Source organism: Poecilia reticulata, chromosome 9 (genome assembly GCF_904066995.2).
Source record: "Poecilia reticulata chromosome 9, P_reticulata-male-v2, whole genome shotgun sequence".
NCBI classification, from domain to species: Eukaryota; Metazoa; Chordata; class Actinopteri; order Cyprinodontiformes; family Poeciliidae; genus Poecilia; species Poecilia reticulata.
In genome coordinates this window covers 2,601,747-2,629,021 of record NC_088838.1, presented here as the reverse complement: position 1 = coordinate 2,629,021, position 27,275 = coordinate 2,601,747, and the positions used below count along the sequence as shown (strand labels likewise).

Below are 27,275 nucleotides of genomic sequence, written 5' to 3'. Positions count from 1 at the left end.
CCACCCCCTGCATTCTACTGAATTAATTTCTTTTGGTATCTGGAGAGGACATTTAGGGCTTTTCAATGATACCACATGTGGGTGGGACTTTTGTACATACCTTTTTCTAATTCATAAAAATGACATTTATCAGTAATAACACATTTTATTGGAAGAGACAAAGTAAGTGCATAAAACCTTTTATTGCCTTACAAAGACCGTGGGATTTAGGGTTTAATATTAATTAATTTAATTTGATTAATTTATTAATTTAATATTTAATATTGTCCAATCACTTGTATTGTGATTGGACAATATTTTTTTTCCTGGTAGTCAGGAGGATATAATCATGTCAAAGTTAGTTTCACCAATGCACACATTTGTATATAAGAGATGTTCTGGAGTACAGAAGGAGGAATGTGTCTGAAACTTTGCAAATATAGTTTAAAAACATAAATGTGTCAAATTCAGGTTAAAAAAAAGATTTATTTAAACCCAATTCACTACAATACACCTAAATGTTCTTTTAAAGGTAATTTATAAAAGCACATCTTGCTAAAGGCAACAGCAGCAGTAAAGTCTCGTTCTGATTTAGCCAGCCTGTAGGGGGCATGTATGTGGACAGGTAATCCAAGTCTAAAACCTCTGCTGACTAAAAACACAATGTCAATGATCACACACACTGTCCAAGGTTAATATTTCAGATTCACCAGCAAGCCCACCTCTGAATGAGGGTATTGGAGTGGCCCAGTCAAAGTCTGGAAATCAAACTGAGATGCTGTTGCATGACATTATACTGACCACTCTAATATTTTCACAATGATGTACAAAATTCATTACCATTTATCACAAATGGCACAAAGCATTTGCTGATTTGTTAGGGAGAAACTCTGAGCATCCTCTTCATGAGTCTGTTATACAGCAACAGATTGAATTCAGTCAAAGTCCCTCTTAGATAATATGACTTCCATCAACATTTAATTTCCCTTTGGGATTATTAAAGTATTTTTTAATTTTAATTTGCCCTGTGATGGACTGGTGACCTATCCAGAGTGACCCTGCCTCTTGCCTGTTGACCGCTGGCAGTTGGGATTAAGGACCATGATAATGGATGGATGAATTTGAATTGAATCTGAATTACTTTTTCATATAGGGTGATATTCTCCTAATAAATTATTATTGAAAACTTGTTTTCCTCAGTTGAAATCAGTTCAATCAGGGATGAATGTTTACTGTACATACCTTGTGAGTTTGAACAAACCTGTGGAAAGATCAATATAAAGAGTGTTTTTTCTGCTTTGCAGAGAGCTTGCATTGACTTTGCCATAAATGCGAAACCTTTGACACGCTACATGCCAGAGAACACACAGTCCTTCCAGTACAGGATGTGGAAGTTTGTCGTTTCAGCTCCATTTGAGTACTCCATTATGATTATGATTGCTCTCAACACTGTGGTACTCATGATGAAGGTAAGGTGCATATTTTTTTCAATGTCGAGCTATGACAATCTGGAATAAGTTCATGGAGAAACATATTTATGCTGCTCCCTCTGTCCTGCTTTCCCAGTTTTATGGAGCTCCAGACTTTTATGAGGCAATGTTGAAGTACCTGAACATAGTGTTCACCACTCTTTTCTCTCTGGAGTGCATTCTCAAGATCATCGCCTTTGGGCCCCTGGTGTGTATCTATTAAAGGTTGGCTCCCAGATTATCGGGAAATTATTTGAGCCTTATAATTTCCACCTTTTGTTCCTCAGAACTACTTAAAAGACGCCTGGAATGTATTTGACTTTGTGACAGTTTTGGGGAGCATCACTGACATCCTGGTGACTGAAATCAAAGTAAGAGCACAACTCTCCACATTCTCAGTGTCACATGTCAACATTACAACACTGTATTCAGAGAACAACTTTACAACACCGGCCAGTGAAATGAACCAGATCTGTACATGAAGCTCTCTACAAAGACAGCACATTCGCAAAGACAGCTGTGTGACCAAAGAGAGCCTGACTGGTAAAGCAGAAGAGGAAGGGGATGTTTGTGTGGTGGTAGGAGGGATGCATAGAAACTTACTATATAATATGTTAGCTATTTAGTCTTTGGTTGAGCTCTGTCTGACCTGCTCTCAGCAGCTCATTCCAAACTGTTCCTCTTACGACACCAAACTCTTTATATTAGTATACTGATGATTAACACGAGTATTTGTTGAGTAGTATCTGTTGTGATTGTATGATATGACAGCTCCTATCTGCTGCATCTTATGTCTCTCTCTCTCTTTCTTTTTCTCTCTTTTTATTTCACTTTTGTTTGGTTTGTCCACCAACCTCCTCCCACCGCCATCACTTCCTCCAACATTTGATGTTGCTTGTTGTCACTGATGTTGCCATGATGTGATCCTGAACATGTCCAGACTACGGTGAGTGACTTTGTGATGCTGACTCTTTGCCAGCATAGTATTTTGATAGACACATGAGTACCTTTTCTCTCCAGCAATTTAATGCTCAAGTTTAATGTTGACTTCTACTAGACCAAAGATAGTAGCTGGTCTTTCATGCCCATCTCGGGTGTGGCCTGTGTCTTTCAGATTGTCACGTTTTTTTAGACACACATCATATTGGAGTTTGCTTTTGTGTTTTGTGTGTTATGATTAGAGTTGTAGACATAGTATCACAAACCATGTCACCCAACTTGGTTTTAATTGAGATCAGTTCATATGTAAGGCACCAATTCACAACTGTCATCTGAACTCATGTACAATCCACAACCTAATTAGTTCCAAAACAGTCCAATATAATACAGATTGAGATTAAAGTACATTATGTTATGTAGTCAGTGTTAGTTCATTAGAAAAGGCTAATTAGTAACACGTTTAGCTGATACACCAGCGGTCTGCATTGAGTCCTTCCAAAACAGGTTCAGGATAACAGCAGAAGGAAGAAGTCCCCTTTGTCAAAAAGAAGAAACTTGGAAAGAGTCAGCAATAATGTTGCAATAAGTTGTGTTGACTGAAGAGTTTTTTCTAAGTCTCATTATGACTCTGGTCAACACACCAACAGGCTTTCACAAAACTCCCCGTCCACTCTGTGGTAGAAATTCAATCAGTCATACAGATGAAGTTCCATAAAAATGTTTTGAGCATACAACTTCATAGCTGCTGATCCCTCGAATCCTGTTTTCTCACTAATAAATGTTTCATTAAAGTTCAATTTCTGACAGTCAGACAGACACAGACCATGTCCGGCATAGAAACCCAGCAGGGAAACTCCTACTTTCTTAATATCCTGTTAGCTTTCTTATGCGAGTCCTGCGAATGGGACATAAGAACGCTATGCATTACGTGTTTTTTTTATTTTGCACCCTTTCTATGTTCAGATATACATTATACATTACAGGGAAGCTATGATTCCTGAAATTCCAATGATGTATGCAAATCAAGCACACAATCATAACTGTAGACACAGTAAGCACTTTTGTCAAACCACTCGGAAATTCAATCTAATGAATAACTCATCGTCTGAAGCCTCGTTATTGACCAAACAGAGCCATCTTGAACAAAAACAGCTTTTTACATCAAACATAATTTGCCACTGAAAACTTTCAAATTGTCTTTCACACGACTCGATTTCTCTCAAAATTTTTATAGTATCTTAAATTAGCATGGTCTTTTTTTTTTTTTTATAAAAAAAGACCATTAGCATGGTCTTTTCCTGCAGTTTTTACACAGAATTTTGTGTAAAAACTGCAGGAAATTGAAGGTGATCAGATATGTTTCCAGATCTTCCTGGTCTATCATAGATTTGGACATGTGCAGAATTCTCACCAGCTTTGCTCATTTCTCACACTGTTTCTTATCCAAAGGAGGCATTTTTATCTGTGGTAAAAATTAGTAGAGTTGACAAAAGAAAGATAAAAAGATAAATTAACTGTGGACTAAAAATAAATTTCTTAACCCAAATTTGACGTCCTTTCTCTTGATTTTAGAGATGTTTGTTGACAGTCACTGTGTTAGTCAGACTGAAAATGTTTTGTTTTTCTTACAATGAAACTCTCTGCCCCACTAATTGAGAGCTCATCAACACAATGTTTCTGATGTGACATTTAGTTTGCTGTCACTCCCGGAATTCTAGGCAAATGCTTTATTATAATTCTGACCTTACAGAGGATGACAGATGAAGTCATAATGCCTGAAGTATTGAACCGATTGACTCTGAAGACAGTAGGATTTTTCTCCTCTCCAGGTACAAGTTGAAGGACAGCAGAAATATCTAATTGTGACTGGTAAATAAGAATGCAGATTGGACACACTAAATAAAATAATTCATCAAGTTGGGAATCACACAATCAAATTTTAGTTTTAATCTGTTTTGACCAGTTTTGCTCAGAGTGTTTATAAAATTAAAGACATTGGATATGCTTTTGTGTATTACAGGACAGACTATTGAATTTGAGCTTCCTGAGGCTCTTCAGAGCAGCTCGGCTCATCAAGCTACTGAGGCAGGGCTACACCATCCGCATCCTGCTCTGGACCTTTGTCCAGTCTTTCAAGGTGCTCTCACATAGCATAAGATGGTCAGACTTTGTCCACATTGTACCTTGCAAACTACTTCCTGTTGTGACAAAGTCCTAAACAACAAATTCTTGCTAAGTCAAATCAAGATGGGATAATTCAGAGGGAACATGAATAACTGTGTGTTCTGCCTTTAGGCTCTGCCGTATGTGTGCCTGCTTATTGCCATGCTGTTCTTCATTTATGCCATCATTGGGATGCAGGTTTGTGTAGCTGCTTTGCAGCGATCGATGAAGATAATTATTTTTTGGAAGTTATTCTCAGTGAAATGTTGACATCTGGCTTTTTCAAACATGATATTGTTAATACATTCTTAAGTGTCTCTGCTGCAGGTGTTTGGGAACATTGAGCTGAATGAAGACACAGCTATCAGCCACCATAACAACTTCCGCACTTTTCTCCAGGCTCTTATGCTGCTGTTCAGGTAGAAAGCAGCCTGATCAGTTATCTTCTTACAGAACAATGAACAATGAACAATATTTTTGCCTTCTAGACACATGAATGAAACAAAAATGTTAAAACTGTGGGCTGAACATAACTTTCTCTAGATCATTAAGGGCTCATGTCACTGTTGTTGCTGGCTTTACCAATGCTAGTTTCACACTTTTAGACTGTAAATAGTTTCAATACTATTAAAAGTAACTTAGGCCTAGCAGACTTCACGGAGATATCATAAGCTGAACTATTGTTAAATGGTTAATGAGAAGAAACAGAAAGTTATTGAATAAAATTGAGAAATTTTACAAGATTATGGGCAAATATGTGATTTATAGAAAGTTCAAAACAACAATTATGATTATTCAATGAAACTAGGTTGATCTTGTTGATTATTTTGAGGTCAGTCTCCTTCTTTTAAAGATTAATCCTTCCCTGATAAAAAAAAATACAGTTTCATCATCTGCCTTGTATGTTGGGCTATTAGAAGCACATCTAGTGAGAATCTAAACATGAAGAAATGTGAAACATTAATGCTCTGATCAGATTCGTATCCACATCCACACAGGTAACTCATCCACATGTAAATATTTTTCTATTATGTGTCCTCAACAGAAACAAATAGAAAGCCAGAACTTACTTTGTTGTGAAGGTCTCCTTCTGCTGAATGCAAACTTTATTTGAATTATTATTTATTTGAATTATTTGAAAGGGACTTGCATTCAAGTAGTTATAAATCCTCAAACTTTGAGTCCTTTCACATCAGTGTGTCACTTCTTAAAACTCCCTCTTGTTGTATTGTGCATGTTTATTGGAATGGAGAGTATGGAATGCACAGAGTTCTATGTGCATTATAGAATAACTTTTATAATGACATCACTGACTCATTTTTATGCTTAATGATCACCTGACCGTCTAGGGATGGAAGCTAATGCTCTATACGTGGTCTATGATTGCATTACTCACAAGTGGTCAAATAATCACTGCTGAATTGATCAGATAGATTTTTACTTTATTATCTTGGGCCAATTTAATGCCATCCACACTGAGTGATTGACTAGGCAGAGTAATTGAAAAGTAGCATGAGTTCAGATTTTTTAGCATGTCATCTCAGTGCAATATATGGCTTATGTAAAGCACCTTGAAATGCCTTGCTGCTGAAATGTGCTATACATAAAATTTGATTGATTCATTGATTGAATATAAGATTAGAATAATTATCCTTTGAGATAGAAGTTAAAAAAAAGGTAGGATTAATTTTTCTTTAGTCTTTGTTTTGATGCTTAGTCGAAAGAAAATGTACCATTGCAGAGAAAATAAAAATCTAATAAAAAACAAACAAACATCATTTGTCAACACAAGTTGACAAATGATTCATCATAACAGGTGAATATTATGATGTTGGTTAATCTTTGTCTCCCTGTGTTTTCCTTTTCTGGACATCAGGAGTGCAACTGGAGAAGCCTGGCATGAGATCATGCTGTCGTGTCTGAGTCATCGACCCTGTGATGAGCTCTCAGGGACTAGTGGAAAAGACTGTGGCAGTGATTTTGCCTACTTCTACTTTGTCTCCTTCATCTTCCTCTGCTCCTTCCTGGTCAGCATCTAACTGTCATCAATTTATTAAACAGTTCATTTGAACTTCTAGAGATGATACTTGTAGTAGTTTTTCATTTTTAATCTTGGTGTTTATTACTTTAGGTTTGTGTTATTTAATATTTAGAGTTTAAGGGGGTTAAAAGATGAAAGACTGACCTTGTTCAGTTTTTCAACAAATAACATAACATTAAAGAGCATAAAATAATTTAAAGTAATTTAAATGAAATGCAAATAAATATATGTCGTAACATAAGCTTAACCATGAATCTTAAATAAGCTTTACAGGTAGTTTTCGGAGTTTGAAGTCTTTGGCTCTAGATTGAAAATGTTCATCTACTCTGATCCTGTTTGACTCCTCCTCCTCTTCATCTTCCTCTTCCTCCTACTAACCAATTAACATTTCAAATCTATATGTTCTGTACATTTCTATGATCTTCAGCGTATATCAAAGTGATTTTCTTTCTGATAGAATACACTCTGGTGAAGTTCTAAGATGTGACATTAGTGACCTACTCAATACTAATTACTACAACCACAAAATTTGTCCTTGAAATCTGATAAGTATTTATCAAATTCAGAACAGTGAGTCTTCTTAATGCATAGTTACATAGCTTTACACTATGGTAATAATTTAATTTTCATCAAGGTGTCAGTGTACATTTGTATGTAAAATTTGTCTGTGATAATTGTAATATCATTGTAGAAGGTGATTACCACTGAGTTGGTGTTACATCCACCAAGGGAACAAAATGTTTGAGGACACAAGGCATGAATGAGGGTTCAAAAAAATTATGTTATTCTTAAACTCTCTTGAACTTTTCTTTTGGTTCAGCTGCTTTGATTTTCTGTGAAGAAAAAAAGGGAGAGTTAAATACCATCAGTTCCCCGTGTCCCAAAAAAAAGAAAAACCCCAAAAGTATTAACAGAAAGTTGGACCTAGTGATCCGATCAAAAAGAACAAAATGGTACAGCAGGGGGCCAACCCTCTACACAGCCGTCGAAGCCCCAACTAGTACCGGACTAAAGCAAAAAATAATCTACTGCAAAAGAAAGATCAAAAACAGGACAACCGGACCCTCCAGGTCAAAATCACAACGAAAAAGCAAACAAACAAAGGCCAACAGAAACTGTTGCATAGCAGGCTGGAGACGTCAGCTGCGTCCTACAGCAACTGGAGACGTGAGTGCACCGCGTCAGGACACATCCTCTGTGGTGGTGGTGGAGCGAGCGGAACGGCAGGGTCTCAAACATGTCGAAACCCAGCATATTTATAGGCAGGCCAACAGCGCCACAAATTAACGTAATCAAATTAATTACCAAAAATAAGAAATTATCCAAACTCCAGAATATATTAACAAAAAGTCATTCAACTAAAGTCTATACAAAACAATCTAGAAAAAAATAAGACAAGAATAATTATAATGTGCCCGAAGCACAAAACAGTTGGTAAACAGTTTTGACTATCAAAACCTTTTCAGAGATTAGCCTTTGTTGGAGAAATAAGGGAGACAAAGACTAAATCAGATCTTCAGGTCTGGTGATGCTTACAGAGGCTTAATCTAACAAGAATTTCCTTCTAATCAACATTCATGGCAGTAGTTTTAAAATTACTGCACTGTTTTGAGCAGTGCTGTGTGTGTGTTCCAGATGCTGAATCTCTTTGTGGCTGTCATAATGGATAACTTTGAGTACCTCACCAGAGACTCCTCCATCCTGGGGCCTCATCATCTTGATGAATTCATTCGAGTTTGGGCCGAGTATGACCCAGCTGCTTGGTATGTTATTGGCTTCTTCTGATATGCAGCACATAGTTTTCACAGTATAAGTGGAGAGAATCACCCTAATCTCATTTCTCATCTCTATTGGTGGCAATGGGGTCTATTGAAGCTCCATTCTCAGTCCTCGTTCCTCATTGTATGCAATGAGCCCACTGATGACTGATTAAGTTGAAGGTATCCTGAACGTTATGTATGTGCTTGTTCTTTTCCGCAGCGGACGGATTTCCTATATGGATATGTACAATTTGTTGCGCGTTATCTCACCCCCCCTTGGCTTAGGGAAGAACTGCCCTAATAGGGTAGCATACAAGGTTTGCAAATACCGGACATTTTCATCACTAGGGTGCTTTGTGTACCTCTATGCCAAGAGACTTTTAATTGAATGGCTATGCACCAATAAAATCACCTTTACACTAGCACTCACCTCTTCAAACTGTCTGGCTTTGGTTGATGATGCCGAAGAGGAAACAAAGCTTTCATAGCTGTGGCATTGTCTCAACATGCCGCCTGCCAGCTTTCTTGTCTGTAAACTTTTATGTATTAGAATTGTTTTCTTTTTAACCATGCCAGATAGGTAAATCCTGAAAGTCTTCATTGGTGAAACCAATCAACTCTTTTCAAATCAGAGACCTTTTTAAGAAGCTTTATTGAGGTGTTTTAGGAAACCATATCCATGATGAAAAGAACATTAGAAACAGAACAAGTCAGGCTGGCACTGAAACCTTTGTCTCCATGCACCCTGATTGAAGTACCAGTGGAATGTCTGCAAGCATGCCAGAGCAGACATTCTCATTACAATGCTGTCATTTCTCTTCCAACCCATCAGCATCCTGCGTGTTGGGTTGACCCATTCATCCCTCTTCTCTCCTCCCCCTTCCTTCTCTGACCAGACTCACTCTTTGCCATTCCATGTTTCCTCTCAGGAACCCTGAGTTCTACAGTGATGCATCCCTGTGCCCCAACACAGTGGCCAAGGATGGCATCCACCCTACATCTCACTTGAGGAAATCTATTGACAACAGATTTCTGTTTCTCCTCTCCATTGTTCTCCTGTTGATTTTTCTTCCCGATCCTTCTCTGTTTGCATTCTGTTATTTTTTTCCCCCCAACCCTGTGAAGTGGCCGTATCAAGTACTCCGATATGTATCAGATGCTGCTACACATGCCCCCACCCTTAGGTTTGGGAAAGAAATGTCCACCAAGAGTCGCCTACAAGGTAGACCCTACTCTCTTTCCACATTCTTCCCTGTGCAAAAGCAGCGTTTCTCCCAGTGACGTGCTCTGCAGTGCTCCATGTTTGTTCTTTGTTTTGCTACTGTGCTAATACTTTTTTGGTGTAAGCTCCAGTCTTATGTTCCCTGTCTTTACTGTTGTGTTCAGCTAGCTGCCTGTGTGAGCTGATGTTGTTCAGTAGTGGTTTAACTAAGCGAATTCCAGTTACAGTATTTCTAATGTCTATGGTAAACATTTGCTCCAGTAGGTGAATATTGTATTTAGATGGAATACTGTAGGTTTTGTTTGTGTGTGTGTGTCCACAGGTGTATGTTCAGTTAGGCTGTTTGTGTGTATGCGTGTGTGTGTATGCGTGTGTGTGTGCGTGGGTGTGTGTGTGTGTGTGCGTGTGTGTGTGTGTGTGTGTGTGTGTGTGTGTGTGTGTGTGTGTGTGGGCGTGTGTGTGTGTAGGTGTGTGTGCGTGTGTGTGTGTGTGTGTGTGCTGTTTGTCTGGGCTCATTTACACTCTTTGTGGTTCTTTCTACACATTCCCTTCCATAGTTTTGCTCCTTTTGTTTTTTATTTCTTTCTAATGATAATACACTGCTAAATTAAATTAGGTTTTTATCTAGATATTACATTTAGGCAAAGGAACCCCAAGTTAGACTGTATCAGAACCCAAATGCATTTGTCTTTATTATATTTACAGTAGGTATTTCCAGTACAGCTCCTTTAGCGCTGCTTGTCTTTGACATTTCTCCCAACGTCTGTAGATCTGTGTCCAGTTCAGCAACAGCTGTGCTGTTTAGAGTCCGGTGTGGTGGTATCAGCGACACCGGACCTCCATGGGTCCGTTCGGATCAGTGATGTCAGTACCGCATGCAGTATAGCTGCTGTTAGCATCTCAAAGAGCGTCCAGCTCTACCTGTCTCAGCACGGCATTTATTTTTAGCTTCACCTGTTGGAGCCTTTGTCAGTTCTGCTGGTATAAATGACTCAGTGTTGTGGAGAAATGTCCAGGGAACAGATTAAGACCTTAGTTGTTTTCCGCTCCGGCTCTCGCACTGCGCTCTCCTTTCTTTCATGTGGGAAATTCACCAGATTCTCCTCGATGTTTTTTTTTTTTTTTTTAATTACAGTTAGTAGTGATCTGTCACTATTGTGGCATTATCTAAAATTACACCAGTCAAATGCAGTTTGATAAACAACTACTCCGGTAAAGTTAGCCTTCCTGTGTTTACTCTAGATTCCAGTACAAAATGGACCATTATACGTCATCAACCCATCAGTGAAAAAATGGCGACCTCCATGGGTGAAAAATATAGAAAAGATGTACATTTATGAAGTAATTGTGAGTTTGTCATATCACAAACAGCTATTTTTTAATTGCCAATAGGAAAATTGCAACATATTAAGGTCAACATGTTCAACTAATCCTGGATCCTTTTAACAACTGTTTCCAATATTTACAAGAGTAAAACCAAATAATGTCATGTCTCTACATGCCAGGCAGTTTGGTCACATAGTGTAGATTTTTATATTTTCCCAAACAAAGACTGACAATCTAGAAGTTTCTCATTCTGTGTGTTGTACTGTTGCTGAGATAAGATGTAAAACCTCTGGAAATACTGATTTTGGTGAGCTAGTGCTCTAAGGTCCTTTGTAATATCTGGACTCTGGAAGATGTGTGCTACCTGGCCAGCAGGAAAGAGGCTGGCTGTTAAACACCCAACACCTCCCATTATGGCTCTCAGAACAGTAATCTCTCAGTGAACGAGGATGGCGATGCCAGCATATTGCTGAGCAAATGGTTTTCCTTCACATGGTTTGTTGTGATGGTGAAATCTGGATTTGAACCCAGTATACATACTCTAAGGCAGGGTTACTCTAGAGGTCTTTATTTACAAGAATATTCTCAGCTTCCAATGTGAGGCGTATTTTTTCTTGAGTTTTCACAGTTGGCAACAGAATATGGTCCTGTTTTTTCCTGTATTGCTGAGTGAGTGCTTCCTCCCTGTCTAATTTATTGAGTAGTCCTACATTTTGCCTGAGCATAGATGGGATGAAGGAGCTGTCTTTTCTCCCTGATTCTTTTTTTTAGTATACAGGGAACTCACTGTCTTTCATGCAGAGCTGGAAACTAGATTAAGAAATCAGAACCATGGCTGCCCATGAAAAAGTTTAAAATGGACGTGTTGTACAGTAGTTTAAATGTTTAAGGAGTCAGACGAAAGTAGACACTGACTTATCAGGCTGTCCCTCAGTGTGCCAGCTTATAATTTATTGATTCTGTTTTGCTTTTTTTCCCCCTCCTCACTGCAGCAACAGCCACCAATTTAAGTAAGCTATGATATTGTTTCTGTTGGGATAGAGGTAACTAGTGTGACAGTGGTCTCTGTTGTTTGATTTTCATCTCACATATAGTTTCACACTATTATTACTTATGAACAATTAAAAAATCCCGGTTGAAATTGTGCTGACTCCAGGTATTAACTTTTGTTCAATTTTGGCATTAATACTTGCTACTAACTGCTTATTATTAATAATCTTTTGACTTCTGACTGTAAAAGTCAAGAAAGCAGCCTTTGCCCATTTGTCCATGTGTCCCCCTCCATCTACCTAAAACAATAAGCTCTTTCTGATCTATGTTTTATTAAAAAGGTTGAATACTGTATTGTTTTCTAAACTTTCATTTCATTATTTTCCCATTATTCTTTTAGCGTGCCTGTGTAATGGGCATGAACATGGTTGATATTTTCAACTCTATTCTAAATCAGGAAAAATTATTGGCTACATTGTGTAGCTTTGAGTTTAAATAAATAATCTGATAACATCTTTATGGACATCACAAGAGCATAACTGAGGTACCTGACACCCTTCACAGCAAATTTGTATTCAAACTTGTCATTCTGTAACTCCTATTCTTTGAAATCTTCTCTGTGCTTGGTGATCTTCTGATTGTGTGTGTGTGTGCGCGGGTGTGTGTGTGTGCATTGGACCCTCAGCTCCTCATTCCCGACTCATTCTCTGGTCTTCTTCTCTCTGCCACTGTTAGAACATGTAGATGAATGCTTTTTTGTGTTCGGGGGAGCTCAACTCTTACAACAATAATGTCTGTTTTCTGCATCTAGTGATGTCACTAGTGTTGTATAAAACTACCTCTGAATCTCTCTGCTAAGGCTGACCCAGCTTGGTGGAATGGACACTGTTTACTGGTAGCTGCCACTTTACATCTGCAGCATGTTCAGTCTCTTTAACTCCTAAGTTGTTGATTGCTAGGGTGGTAGGCACAGAGTCGAGCTCCTGCAACTGTCCAGGCACCTTCATGGTTATGCGTTACATGCCTTCTCTCACCTTTTTTTTGGTCAATGTCGGTCTTGCACCAGTGCACTTCGACTTGCAAAATAGTGCATAATGTAGCCAATAGCAATGAATGTGAATGTCTAGTTTGTCTTTACATTTACACGGAGAAGACTTTTTGTGTGCTAAGTTGAGTCTGGGTGAAATTGTATAATTACAAAAAAAAAAAAAAAAAAGAAAGCAATAGTAATAAAATCAGTCAATAAATAATAAAGACTTTGTTACAGTAGCACACAGATTGATTTCTCTGAGTGGATTGGATATTTTGATGTGGAAGTTTTATCACGTCATAATGTTACGTCTGTCACCTGATTGTCTGCACAGCGTCTTGTGAAGATGAACATGCCCATCGCTGATGACAAAACAGTTCACTTTACCTCCACTCTAATGGGCCTGATTCGCACTGCGCTGGAGATCAAGTTGGCCTCAGGTCAGATAAACTCAAACATTTATACAAAAAGTGCCACAAACAAAAAGGTGTTGTATAAAATGAGCTACAAAAGGCACTAAAGCACTGCCTTAAAACTGCCTTTTGATTCAGTAACTCAGGATTGTTTATTTTGATGCAATCTGCATTTGACTTTGAATAAATGTTTCCTTTTTTACTTGACATTATTTGATATAGGCAGTGTTATGAGATTTATTTCACCCATGTATAATTTAGGGTACAGAAAGCCTTACTGTTAAATATTATTTTGCCGATTGCAGGTTTTTCAGTTGTCCTTTTGACTGAATAGCTGCTGTATTGTTCCTGCAAGTATTTTTGCTTGTTTTATGTCTAAATTAAGTGAGTTTATTGCCAGATCATTTTCCATTTTGCCACATCACATAGTATCATTTATACCTAAAGCGAAAAATTTACAGCCAATCCATGTGAACGGCAATAATCGGTGATCGGCGGTGATCGGCCCTCATGGGTGATCGGAATCTGCAACAAGAAACCTGATCGGAGCATCCCTAGATATTACATATCATTAAAGCCTGGTGAACTAGATATTTTAGTAGTTCCTTACCTTTAATAGTGTCTACCATTTGTTCTTAATAGAATAGGTTTGTTATTTTATTCTCATTTCCTATGTTCATTTAGAAGGTTGAATTATAGATTTATTTTTGATTTCCAGGTATGGTCCTGCAGCGATTAATGGATGCTGAGTTAAAGAAAGAAGTGTCCACAGTTTGGCCGAGCCTCTCACAGAAGACCATGGATTTGTTGGTGACGCCACACAAACGTAAATAACCTGCTTCATTTTTAACTATCAAGTTCAGCTCTGACCTGTAAATAACCATTTTATCTAAAGCATTGCTTCACAATGTGAGAGCAATGCATACTCTTTATGTGCACAATTATGCAGAGATGACAAAGCAATTGGATATTGACTGTGACGTTTTCTATACAGTACTGCATAAAAACACTTAAAATATATATGAAATAATGAATGTGTTGTCTTGACTGCTGGCTAAGATTAAATATGGTCTGCACATCTTTCAAGAGGGAACATAGATATACTGCAGCAATATAGGAAAGCTTAATTTCAAAGAAACAATGGTGATTGTTTATGTCCCGCAAAAAGCTTTGATTCAATCAATCAATCAATCAATCAAATTTTATTTGTATAGCACATTTCAGCAGCAAGGCATTTCAAAGTGCTTTACATAATTAAAATAAAAACAGAAATAATCAGTGAGAAAGAGAGATTTAAAAAAATATATATATAAAAACAAAATAAAAATAAAAATAAAAACAAAAAAAACAAAAAACATTACATCATTAAAACGTCGAAAAGAAAGAAGAAGAAATTTAAAACATTAAAGACATAAAAAGATGGAAGACATCAAAACCAGCACTCTAACCCTAATTTAGCCATAAGCAACTCTAAACAGGTGGGTTTTAAGTTGAGATTTAAAGGCACCCAGTGTTTCAGCTGTTTTACAGCTGTAACACTGGGTGCTGATTATTGACTATAACCCTTAAACTAGCTCTCCTCAGTATCTAGTTTAAACACTTGTTCACATAATTAAAAAAAAATTAAGGACAGATTGGGTAGAGGTATATAACTGATTAGAACACCTGAATTGGAAACAAAATTTTAGGTAAAGGTTTATCAGGCACCTGGGAGTGTTCTTAATGAGAAAAGGCTCATTGAGTTGTCAGGTTGGGACTGAGTGTAGAGGATAAGTTGATAACTTAAGTGAACAACAGATCTGGCTTAGTGTTACTCTACTTTCAGAGTGCTGGTTTTGACAGTGATGATCCACTGTACATCATCCCTCTGTCCAAGTCAAATCAAGAATAGGCATCAGCTGATACACAGTCCCAGTCTTAATAAGTCATTACAATAAATTCCACGTATGTCAAATAACCTTCTATGTATTCCAAAAAAGATTAATGCCTTCATACATTCCTTATACCGTTCTCCTGACTGATACTTTTGTCCAATGAGATCTTTTTCATACTCTCCATAATCTTTGCACACTGTGGCTTCAGTACAAGGACACAGTGAAGCAAATGGCAGCAAAATCCAACAAGAACAGCACAACCTGGTTTGTGGTTCACCAAATCACCATAATTGATAGAAGGTGGGACTGCATGGTGGAGTAATTAACAGCATTATTCTAATGCAGATCTTTCTGTATGTCCTCCCTGTGTATGCGTAGATGTGTAGTTTGTTGCACAAACAGTGGGTGACGATTCAGTTCCTGCTCCATCTGTCGTTTTGTCGACAAAGACAGATGGGCAAGGCATTTCACCTGCCTTGCCTGATGGGGTGACCATGCACTTACGGTGGCGTAAGTGACCGAGGCTGCCATGCACTTACGGTGGCCATCAGGCAAGGCATTTCACCTGCCTTGCCTGATGGGGTGACCTGCCAGTGGCGTAAGTGCATGGCAGCCTCGCCTCTGTCAGACACAGACTGCCGCAGGGCAGGTGTGGCTACTAACCAGTAGCTTGCCACCATCAGTGTGTGAATGTGTGTGTTGTAGTTGGTGAATGGCTGAGTGTAGTGTAAAGGACTCTGGGGTCCGCTGGACTTGATAAAGCAATGTACAAGTACAAGTCATTTATTTGTGCTAAACTGTTACGGCCCGCCTGTGGGTCACAACATAAAGAAGTCCAGACCAAGGCATATAATACAAAAGGCTTTATTCAAGCTCTGGCTGGACATAAAGGTACTGGAGAATCGTGGCAAAGAAACAAAAGGGTGGGAGCATTCACGAACCAGCCAGCAGTTGGCCGTCGGATTCGGGCCGCTCCCCTCGCCCTGCCTCACCAGATCATTCGCCCTACAACCAAGAACTGGAAAACCTCGGCTTGGCCAACGATCCCCAGACCCAGCAACACAAAGAAAGTTAACAAACAGAAAAACACATTGAAGGAGCGTGAGCGAGGCTTGGAAAACACCCCAGCAGCCAGGAGCTCTTCCCAACTTCCTCGCTCCCCTGGTGGGTGGGGCTTGATCCCTTTAAACTCTCGCCAGCCAATCAACTGCAAGAAAAGAACAGCAATTAAACAGGGATTCATTCACAATGGTGACAGGTGCCCGTCACAAAACAAAGAAGGGTTTGAAGTGATCCATCAGAGTTCACATTATTAATAAAATACACTTTACATTAAATGTATTCAGGGAGGTCTAATCCTTATGTCTCATTATGCTTATTATGTGCTCACAGCTCTTTTGGAATATTCATGTTTCCTGTCAATCTGTTAACAACTTAAGATCTGCAAAAATATTATTATATTTTTATTTTAGATTTGTTACAGATAATTCATTTGTGTAATTTTTTTTCAACCTGAATTACATCTAAAGAAAATCAGTTCAATCAAGTCAATTTCTCCCTAAAAATAGACCAGACATTGACTACAGCTGGTGAGTCGCCTTTCACAACTGCAGTCAAATCAGAAGATGTACTTCTGATTTGCTCAAAACCTTATATAAATCTGTACTGGATGTTGCTTTAGCTACCTGCTATTTATAAGCAATATTCATTTCATACAGTGCTTACAAAAATGCATTTACTTCAGTTTAGCTGTAATACGTATTCTTACTGAAAAATCTATTTTAATAACTCGCTATGAACGTAACAAAAAGCTTTCTTTCCTGAACCATTAATTAAATCTGCTAAGATCAAAAAGAGAAGCACTAGGTCTTTAGTATTGCCTCTTTTTTCTCTTCTTACATTACTTCTTCTCTTCTCACATCCTCAGCCAATGAGCTAACGGTAGGAAAGGTTTACGCAGCACTGATGATCTTTGACTACTTGAAACAGAATCGAACGAGGAGGCTGCAGCAGATGGCCAACTCTGACGCCCAGGTAAAATGTCTGCACAACTTCCACACTTATTAGACACACACACACACACGCGCACGCACACACACGCACACACACGCACACACACCCCTACGCACACACACACATAAACACACAAATGCACACACAAATGCATTGAAGCATGCTCACACTGGATGCTGCAATATAAACCTGAGTGCATGTGCCCTCATGAACTAAGTACTTGTGTTTCCACAGGCTGTTCATTGGGTTTTTACAAAAGAATATTTTACATTTCTAAAGCACAAATCAAGCTTGAATACTTCAAACTAGACAGGCAGTGAACTTGCACATTCGCAGATGCATGTTTATTTCTGGATTTCCAAATTATCACACACAATGTCTGAATGCATGACTCTAAAGACAATATTCTACCCCTAGTGTCCACTTTTAGGTGACACAAAGGAACATTGTTTTCCCTGGGTCCAAGAATATTTTGCCTGCTGCTTCTGAATGTCTTCAGCATGTCGCCATCCATTTCTCCTCCACAGTGCAAGGTCGAAGCTCTGTTTAAGCCATTGCTGCCTCTGACTCACATGCAGGGCTCACCCAGTGCTCCTCAATCTCAGCAAAGCCTGGAGTCATTCCGTCAAGTGGTCAGCTCTAACTCCATCAACAATGGAGGGATGCTGTAAGTTCCACACCTCACAGTTCCTTTCTAAAAGCTTGCATCAGTTGGTTAAATAAATACCTGTTAACACAAATCAATAAATGTGCATTTTCTGTCTAGATATGGTGGGAACCTCAAATTCTTTTGGAATATATTTTGCAAATAATTTCTAAAATGTAATTTGATTTGAAGCTGTGGCCGTTATATCGTTCAGGCCAGGTTATGACCCCAGAAATAAATCAGTACCTTCCACTGGGATAGAGAGGCCCACTGAGGAGGTCTATCCCAAACCAAAGAGAACCATATCCAAAGGCCCATCAGTGGACACATCAAACGCTGTCAATCAGGTAATGCAGAGACAAACGTGCAGCCATCGGGCTAACCCCATTATGCAAGATATAACAACATGCATGTCCTAAAGAGTCCATAAAAACAATAAACCATAACAAACCTGGTTCCCTTACACATAGCTACATTTAATAAATGCTAGGCACAGTTTTTTCAGTTTTAGGTTTTAATGATAAAAATATATTTAGAATTTAGCAAGTTTTAGAATGACCTACAAACACATACACTACACTTTATTTGTAGAGATATCATTTCTATTAAAAATTGTGATTTACAAAGTTGCGATGCCGCACTCCTGTTATCTTATTTAGATACTAGCAAATTGTCCTATATTGATATCATTTGTAAGATGACAGAGTTTTCTTAAACTCTAATGATCCTAAAGCTTTCCATCTTATAAAAAAGAAGTGTTGATGCAGGAAGTAACATGGAACTTATGGTATGTCCAGGAGTCAGTAGAGCTGAACAGTGTCAGCAGCACAGTTCCAGTCCCAGGCCCTGGTCCAGGTCTGGAGAGCCAGGGCAGGGCTGCTTCAATGCCTCGGCTCAACGTGGAGCTCCAGGTAACAGCTCTTTCTCATGTTCTCAACTCCAGTGAATGTGTGTAGATATACTCCAGTGATATTATGATTTGAGCTTACAGTATTCTGTGTCATCTTTGATTAAATATGCTCCTAAATTCGCTATTTAGGAGCATATTTAGAAGCCTATTATTTAGTTACTCAGCTTTTGTTTAAACTCACTGAAAACCAGGTTAGATTAACTCTTGTTTTGGGAAATAAATGGGATTCTTGGGGCAGTCAGCTTTTCTGGGCTTTAGGAGAACAACATTAAACGCAGGGTCTGACGCTAGATGTGGAATAGGGGTTAGACGACTTCAACATAAGAGTCAAGTTGACTAGTTGCTGTTACATCATAGAAATCCTTCATATCAGCTTACAGGCTTTATTCATAGCAAATATGAACAAAAGACATCAGTTGGTACTGATGATTGGATAACTCCATATATAGGAGTCAAATTATTACGTTGACCACAATCGTTCATGTTAACTTCATAAACTTATTGGGGCCTGCCATAGCAATTCATTGGCATAGAAATGCTAATGTTAGCCTTAACATTTTGGCAAATTTTAGCTTATACACTAATTTTTACATTCTGAATGGAGTAAGTCCATGTTAGTCAACATGCATTTGATTCATATACTATTGACTACGGTACATTGTTGCTTACTTTAGCATGGTTACTAATTTTTAGCATCAGGACAGTGGGTTACAACCGACTTTGGGCCCACTTTGGGCCCGTTTATGAACTGATCCTGATCTGTTTATGCAAGCAGGTGGGACAGCCCCATAAAAACTTACATTATTACACTCATGGAAATTTATTTCTTACTGTAAAATGTGCTTTCAAACAATTTCAAAACATTAGCTTACCATCTTTCCCACAAAACCTCAGAAGAAGAGTTACCAAAGCAGTGCAGAAAAAGAGCAGCTCTGATGGACACAATTCAGTATTTCAGCACTGTTCAGGAGTACCAACTCAACCTTTAAGACCTTCTGTTCTATCATTCAAACTTATGAACAGAATCCTTCTGAAGCCAAAACATCTAACTGGAACACACAAGGATTTGCATTTAGTCCAAAAATATAGATCAAAGTCTTTAAAACAACCCCAGATCTCCCTTTCTTATCCTTTGGTCTTCTATTCTAGCAGGACTGGTATATGTATCTATGTTTTTATATGTAAGAAGTTAGTCATGGTCAAAAGAAAATATCATGGTATCTGTGGTACAAGATAATCACTAACATCATTCAATTTGCATGAAGCCATATTTGGACTTCCTCTCTACTCCTGCAGTCATATCTCGTTTCAACTCTCTCAAACTGGAGCATTTGCATTATCATGTTGAGGGGAACATTCACAGCAGTCCGATTGTGATATCTGTCCACTGAGGGTTGACCTCTGAATCTTGCCTCTGTCATATGAATGCTGGATTTCATCGTTGAGATCAGAGAAACTGGAAGTGTTTGCTCCTGATAAACTGCCATATTTCGGACCAATGACATGCAGAAGTTTGTTCAACACAAGGACGTTTGTGTGCCATCTAAAATGTTTGTGTCTGTTTAAGAAATATTTTTCTTTTTTCTCTCCTTTTTTTATCATCTCAGTTTTTTCTAGCTTTATTTGTCATGAAACCTGATCTCAATGAACAACAAGGCCACTGAACCTTTTTTTGGATGACATACTGAATATTTTACTACATCTTAACACATTAAGATGTGTTCATCGAACTCAGGCTGAAACATCCATAGAAATATAAGAAGCAGCTCATTCCTGAGCATTGTTGATTGATTTATGCGTTTAAAGTGCTCTCTGCAGTTCAAGTATGGAGCACTGTTGCTTGGCTTGCTTTCACAGCAGAGAAGTGTACAATAACGTGATTAAACCCTGGCCAGCTGCCAGCCATTGGTTCAGTGATGCTTTCCTCCCACTGCCTACTGAAAAGTTGCTCTAAATGGATCTGGACTCAACATTCACTGAATGGTAATTGGGTTACGGAGAGAGGGAAATCTGCAGTGAAGGATTAATGAAAGGATGGAAGATATCAGAGCATGCTGACCTGCTGTCTTCGTTTTCTCGCCTTTTGGAACGAAGGCCAGGAAATCCTTCAGCCAATTCAATTAAAGTTGGCCTTTTGGAAGCAGCCTGCTGGACTGTGATGGGAACTCTAGAGTGCAGTCATGGGTCCCCACAGCAGTCATTTGCAATGTCCCATCTTTATTTTTTATTTTTTTTAATTTGTGCTCAACTTGGTCAAATCCTGTTATGACCTCTGCTATGACAACTAGCGTTAACTAACATTTTGTTCTGCAGTGACAGTGTTAGTCTGTCCTTTTCCCATAAAACGTTCTTATTGTGGAGTTTTATCACCTTTTACTACCAGCACATGCTAAGGTGCATTTTATTTAGCAGGAGATGTACAGGAAGGCTAACACCTGACTTTGTTTTCTGAAGGTCATCTAATAGATGCAGATGTTTTGTACATCTCAGTTATAGTCTGTTATGGTTAGTTACATGTTTCAGTTTACACAGCTTTAATAGCTGTGTTCACAGAGTATTAGTAAATTATTATAAAATATTAAAGAGAAACATTCTAAGTAGTTTAATGTCGATGATTATGGTTCCAGTTACTAAAAGCCCAAAATTTGACAAAACTAAGTTTCTGTGATAACTTGAATACTACAGAAAAAAATAATACAAGTTCTTTTATTCCAGAAATATCAGTCTACAGATGACATCCATGTAGTATGTATGTAGTATGTTGACGTGACGTTTATTTATTTTTTTCTGTTTTGTATTGTAAAAGCCTTTCATTTTCTTAATCATATTTAATTTTCTCTTGAACTAATTTATAGGATGGCATTAGCTGTAAGCCAGGCTGCACAGTGACGCAGTTGGTAGAGCTGTTGCCTTGCAGCAAAAAGGTTCTGGGTTTGATTCTCGGCCCGGGGTCTTTCTGCATGGGGTTTGCATGTTCTCCCTGTGCATGTGTGGGTTCTCTCCGGGTACTCTGGCTTCTTCCCACAGTCCAAAAACATGACTGTTAGGTTGATCTCTCTAAAATTCTCCCTAGGTGTGTGTGTGTGTGTGTGTGTGTGTGTGTGTGTGTGTGTGTGTGTGTGTGTGTGTGTGTGTGTGTGTGTGTGTGTGTGTGTGTGTGCGTGTGCGTGTGTGTGTCCTCTCTGTCTCTGTGTGTGTCCCAGTCTCAGACTGGCGACATGTCCAGGGTGTACCCTGCCTCTCGGCAGAAAATGGATGGATAGCTGTAAGCCATAATCATCAAATTAATACTTTGAATACATCACTGATCTTTTTAAAGGTTTGAGTGTATGAAAACTGGTGCAAACTTAATAGCAATCACAAAGCTGACCCACAAAGCAGGTACAGCAAGGATTCTTAGCAGGCGCAATGTATTTAACTGTCTGCCGTCATGAACATGCAGAATATACGCTGATCATCAGAAAATGCACAATAGTGGAAGCAGGAGATGGAAATGTAATGATGTAATGAAATGTGTAGAGCCACAGAAATAATTTGTGTAGGATGTGATTCTCATCCTTTTCTTTCTTTGCTCCTTCAGTCTGGTCGTGATGCTAGCTCTATGAGACGCTCTGTTACCACTGTAGCTCCACAGCGGCCCCAGGAGGTTAACCTTAGGGACTACACCCTAGAGAAACCTCGTCATGAAAGAACACATCACCATCACCACCACCATCACTGCCACCACCGCAGAGACCGGGACAAAGACAAGAGACAAGCGTCTTTGGATACCCCTTTTGGGGGCCAACCTCCCAACTCAGCTGGTCAGTCAGCAAACACTACAGAAAGTTGTGTTTTTAAGGAAGATCACTTTGTAAAACAGTGGATTGACCCATTGTGTCAGGTGCAAAACGGTCTCCCGCTACTTTTACACTTTTCTTTGATATTTTATTTTTCTATTAGAAAAAGACTTCAATAAAAATAATGCCATCAAAACTACTGATTAGTACTAAAATCTAAAACTATTGAAATCTTAAAGGTAATGAATTAAAAAATAATTTCAGTTCAGTGCATTTATGTTACTCCTATTCTCATATGATTTAATCTCAAGGCATATTACAACACAAACATGGCAGGACTGGACCAGGATGACTTTCACTGGGAAAGAGAGATGAATTTATAGCAGTGATAGAATATCACAATAGCTTTGTCAATGAACGACACATAGCTAAACACAGACTCTCTGGATCAGGTGTATAATCCTAAAAATGAAAAACAGAGGGTACACAAAACTTATGACAACAGTAACTAAAAATAATGCATAAAGGGAGAGAAAAGCAGAGTGAGAGCAGCCTAAACCTATGGCAGCACAACTACAGAGATAGCTCAGGATACCTTAAGCCAGTAACTCTAGTCTTTATCAAAAAGACAAGTTTTATGTCATGGTCTCAAAAGTAGACAGGGGGCCTGTGCTGTGTTTGTTCTGTGAATTGTATATTGAGGTGTTTGGTTTTATTGTTCTTACTTGTCTTAGGACAAAAGGAAGAAATTTAGCTATTGTGCTAATTCCTGCATATTTACGCTGCTATAAATTGTTGTAGTGTTGGTTACTATGAACTAATAAAAAAATAAAAATATTTTTCTCATTTAAGGTGGACCAGAAGAGCCAGCATCTGAACCTGCTGCCTCCAGAGAGCGAGCCCATAAACGTGGGCGCTCCCATGAAAGGAAACACCATCACTCCTCAGCAGACAAGCAACGTTATTACTCCTGTGACCGCTACTGCAGCCGGGAACGCTGCTGTCCCAAATCTGCTACTGCCGCCTGCTCGTACCGAGAGGAGCAGGAAACCAGCAAAAAGCAGGTAAGAGGCTGCAGCTGACTGGATGATGGAGACGCACTTTCCTATTTTGTTTGGGTACATTAAAGCCATTCGTAACATAAACTTTAGAATTAATTGATTATCTTTGTAGAATGTACTAATTGCTTGTCAGAGATTATGATTGATAGTTTCATTAATAATTCAAAATATTGCTCATTTATTCGCATAAAAAGCATTACCTTGTTCTAAAACAAATATTTCTCTAATAAAGTCTATTGTTGCAACTAATCATAGATCCCTTTAACTACAAACATTAGCCCCTTGCAGATCAGATTTTCTCTTCAGCATGCACCCACAAATATGTTGCTTTACATACAGTAGCAGGCCATGTGTGCTTCCTGATTATGCAGCTGGGATCACAGAACCAAAGGTGTGTGCTACATAATTGGAAGATTGGCCTGAGCAAAAAGGTCCCAGCATGGAATGTCTGATCTTCAGCTGCTTGTAAGGCATATAATAGAACGTGTGTAGATTTTAGATGGGATGTCTGATCTGAAAGGTGTTATTGTCTGAAGACATTTCCTACTCTGTCTTTTTTCAGTACAGTCTAAAAATCTCGCTTTCACTTTTTTCCCACTTTCTCCTTTCATCCTTTTTTGAATTTTTGTCTGTCATTCCCATATCATTGGTGTTTGTTCTTTTATTGTATCTTTTTTGTATTCTCTGTTCAACTTTGCTTTCTATCATTGTTTGTATCTCTCACCTCTAAATGTATGTTTCTTTCTGACCCTCTCCTTGTCTTCCTGTCAATCCTTTTTCTTTTCATGCATATTTTGCTCATTGTTCTGTCATTTCAAATTGCTTGTTCAATTTTCACCTAGGGCAGTGGTTTGGTTAAAGGCAGCCCAGATGCATCAAGATCCGGTTCTAGCACACTAAGCCGTGGACGCCGGCTGCTCCCACAGGTCCCACACACCCCACGGCCTGGGGTGGGATATAAGACTGCACACCCTTCTCAAGTGCCCTTTGTGTCTAGTCAGGCTTTTCAGAGTCCTGGCCGACTAAGCCGTGGCCTGTCGGAACACAACACCCTCCGTCATAGTGGTTCCTACTACTTCCCCTGCCCTGTCACTCGTATCAGCTCGGAGCCCTTTTTGGGCCAGGGCCATGGTGAGACCCTGGGCAGTCCTTACAGCAGCTTCCAGAACCAGCTGGATGTCTTCCAGGATGTGGCACCACTGTCCCCTACCCCTAGTGCCGAACAGTCACCCCGGACCACACTGCCTCGAATGATGGGAGCCCTACATCCAACTTTTGGTGTAGAACCGAGTGTGCCCAATGGGTACCACTTACGTTTAGGGGGCAGCACCAGCCCAGGCACTGGATACAGGGCACTGAGGTACAGAAGGTAGATGGGAATGAATGGTGCTACCATGGCTTTAAACCAACCTTTTTAATGCATTTTTGAGGCATTATGATGGGTTTTATCAGCTTTTCTGAAGGCTTTAGTTTACATGATCACTTTGTGTTTAATACTGTATTCTAGCTCAGAAAGTTAAAGTGATGTTTCACATGGCATTCTAAAATGAACGAGAAAAGACATTTCCTTTCCAATAGAAGACACATTTGTCTGGCAGTTGTTAGGGTGTTTTTTACCTCAGTGTTTTGTCGAAACCACCATATTGAGCTTGAAAGAATAATTGAAATGGGATAATCATTTTCCATGTTCTAGTAATAATACTCTACAACCTGAACAAATAAGAGTCTTACAGTTTTAGATAAGACTTATGCAGACCAGCTGTATATTCAAATTCAGCCTTTATTTTGTCTTATTTAAACGTAGCGTTCAGTGTGGGACCTGGGTGTTTTCCTCATGATGGCCGTCGTGCTACACATAATGCCTTTTGCCATTGTGGAGAAAATGAGTTGTGGTGTGTGTGTGTAGCTAACTTTTTGACCAATAGTTCTTTTATTAAAACTTAAAGCTGCACTAAGTTGTCCATCCATTAGTCAGCAATTATAACAGATTCCCCCTTTTCAATGATGATTTAACAGGTTCAAATAGCCATTTTATTCTTCATGTTGGTGATGAATCCACTTGGTTCTGTTTAATTATGGAGCTTGCACTGTTCCCAAGTATTCATGCAAAGTGAACTCTTGAAATTCTGTGAAGGATGTCTCTGAGCAGACATTTTTAGATTGCTAACCACAAAATACCAGCGTGTTATTTTGATTATTTTTTTTATATATTCTTTTTATTTCAGACAGACATTTCACCAACAAAACATAACAAAGACTTTCATATTTCTAAGTGTAAATACAACACCTTATTACCAAATATACATACTCAAATACTCCACTTGTTCGATGACTGTGAGCCTGAAAAAGAGCATGATGAAGTTTAACTTGTATAATCATACCCCTTTTCCATTCAGTAATTCATAAGTAATCTTCCCATTTTCCATATCCCTTTTAAATAAAAATAGTTTCTGAACCAGATGAAAATAACACACACACACTCATATACACACTCACATATGTATACACATACACATCTACCTGTATATATACATATATAATGTATAACTATATACACTAACACACACATGCTTATACACCAATTGCCTAAGTCATCCACAGTGCTGTAATACCCAGCCAAATCCATCACCCCTGTTCATCCCTTTATAATAACCATTTGAGGCTTTTCTTAAAATACCTCATGCTTGGACTTTGCTTCAACTCTTTTGTGAGTTTATTCCAACTCTTCACACCAATGACTGAGATGCTCATTCTTTTCATTGTTGTTCGAACAGTTAAAGTTCTGAAGTTGAGGTTTTCTCTATAGTCATATCCCCCCACCCTATCAGTAGGCAATTTTTGAATATTTTCTGGTAATAGTTTGTTTCTAGCTTTGTACATAAACTGTGCAGTTTGAAACTACCAAATCTGGGAGTTTAAAGAGGTAAGAATCTATAAATAAATTGCTGGTATGACAATAGAAATCAATCTTGTAAGCTATTCGGATGGCTCTTTTCTGTAATGTGCTTAATGGTTGAAGTGAAGTTTTGTATTTGTTGCCTCAAACTTCCACATAGTAACTTAGATTTGGCAAAATAAGTGAACAGTAGAGAACATGAAGGGCAGATGAGTTTAGAAATGTTCTAGCATTATGGAGAATTGCAATACTTCTAGCAATTTTAGATTGCATATATTTAATATGAGGTTTCCAACACAGCTTATATATATATATATATATATATATATATATATATATATATATATATATATATATATATATATATAATGAATCAATACTCCACATTCATACTCTCAGCATTCCCTTTATCAATTATTATTTGTAAATCGCTATCCCCTTCAGAATTCCTGAATAACATAAACTTGGTTTTATCTAAATTTAGTGATAATTTATTAATATGAAATCACTTTTTCAATTTACACAGTTTTAAATTACTTTCTATCAAAAGCTGCCGTAAATTTTCACCTGTATAAAAAAGTTTTGTATCGTCTGCAAATAAAACAAAATTAAATATCTTGGAAACCTTACATATTTCATTTATGTATAAAATAAACAACTTTGGTCCCAATACTGAGCCCTGGGGAACACCACAAACAATGTCCAAGCATGAGGATTGGAAATCACCCATTTGCATAAATTGTTGCCTGTTGCTGAGGTAACTT

At 38.4% G+C, this 27,275-nt stretch overlaps 1 protein-coding gene across 1 annotated transcript in view; it reads left to right on the top strand.

Moving 5' to 3' along the window:
- The window catches only part of cacna1ba (calcium channel, voltage-dependent, N type, alpha 1B subunit, a), a 74,705-nt gene extending 47,884 nt beyond the window's left edge, over positions 1-26,821 (top strand). The window contains exons 31-49 of the mRNA XM_017306577.2: positions 1,284-1,448; positions 1,546-1,656; positions 1,736-1,819; positions 2,389-2,394; positions 4,408-4,524; positions 4,683-4,748; positions 4,878-4,969; positions 6,427-6,577; positions 8,227-8,354; positions 8,572-8,668; positions 13,254-13,359; positions 14,051-14,158; positions 17,134-17,240; positions 17,747-17,886; positions 18,080-18,212; positions 18,663-18,776; positions 22,356-22,578; positions 23,407-23,618; positions 24,458-26,821. Coding sequence (XP_017162066.2) covers positions 1,284-1,448; positions 1,546-1,656; positions 1,736-1,819; positions 2,389-2,394; positions 4,408-4,524; positions 4,683-4,748; positions 4,878-4,969; positions 6,427-6,577; positions 8,227-8,354; positions 8,572-8,668; positions 13,254-13,359; positions 14,051-14,158; positions 17,134-17,240; positions 17,747-17,886; positions 18,080-18,212; positions 18,663-18,776; positions 22,356-22,578; positions 23,407-23,618; positions 24,458-24,988 — 2,691 coding nt within the window. The 3' untranslated portion in view covers positions 24,989-26,821. The remainder of the gene's footprint in view (positions 1-1,283; positions 1,449-1,545; positions 1,657-1,735; positions 1,820-2,388; positions 2,395-4,407; positions 4,525-4,682; positions 4,749-4,877; positions 4,970-6,426; positions 6,578-8,226; positions 8,355-8,571; positions 8,669-13,253; positions 13,360-14,050; positions 14,159-17,133; positions 17,241-17,746; positions 17,887-18,079; positions 18,213-18,662; positions 18,777-22,355; positions 22,579-23,406; positions 23,619-24,457) is intronic.
- The last annotated feature ends 454 nt before the right edge of the window (positions 26,822-27,275 follow it).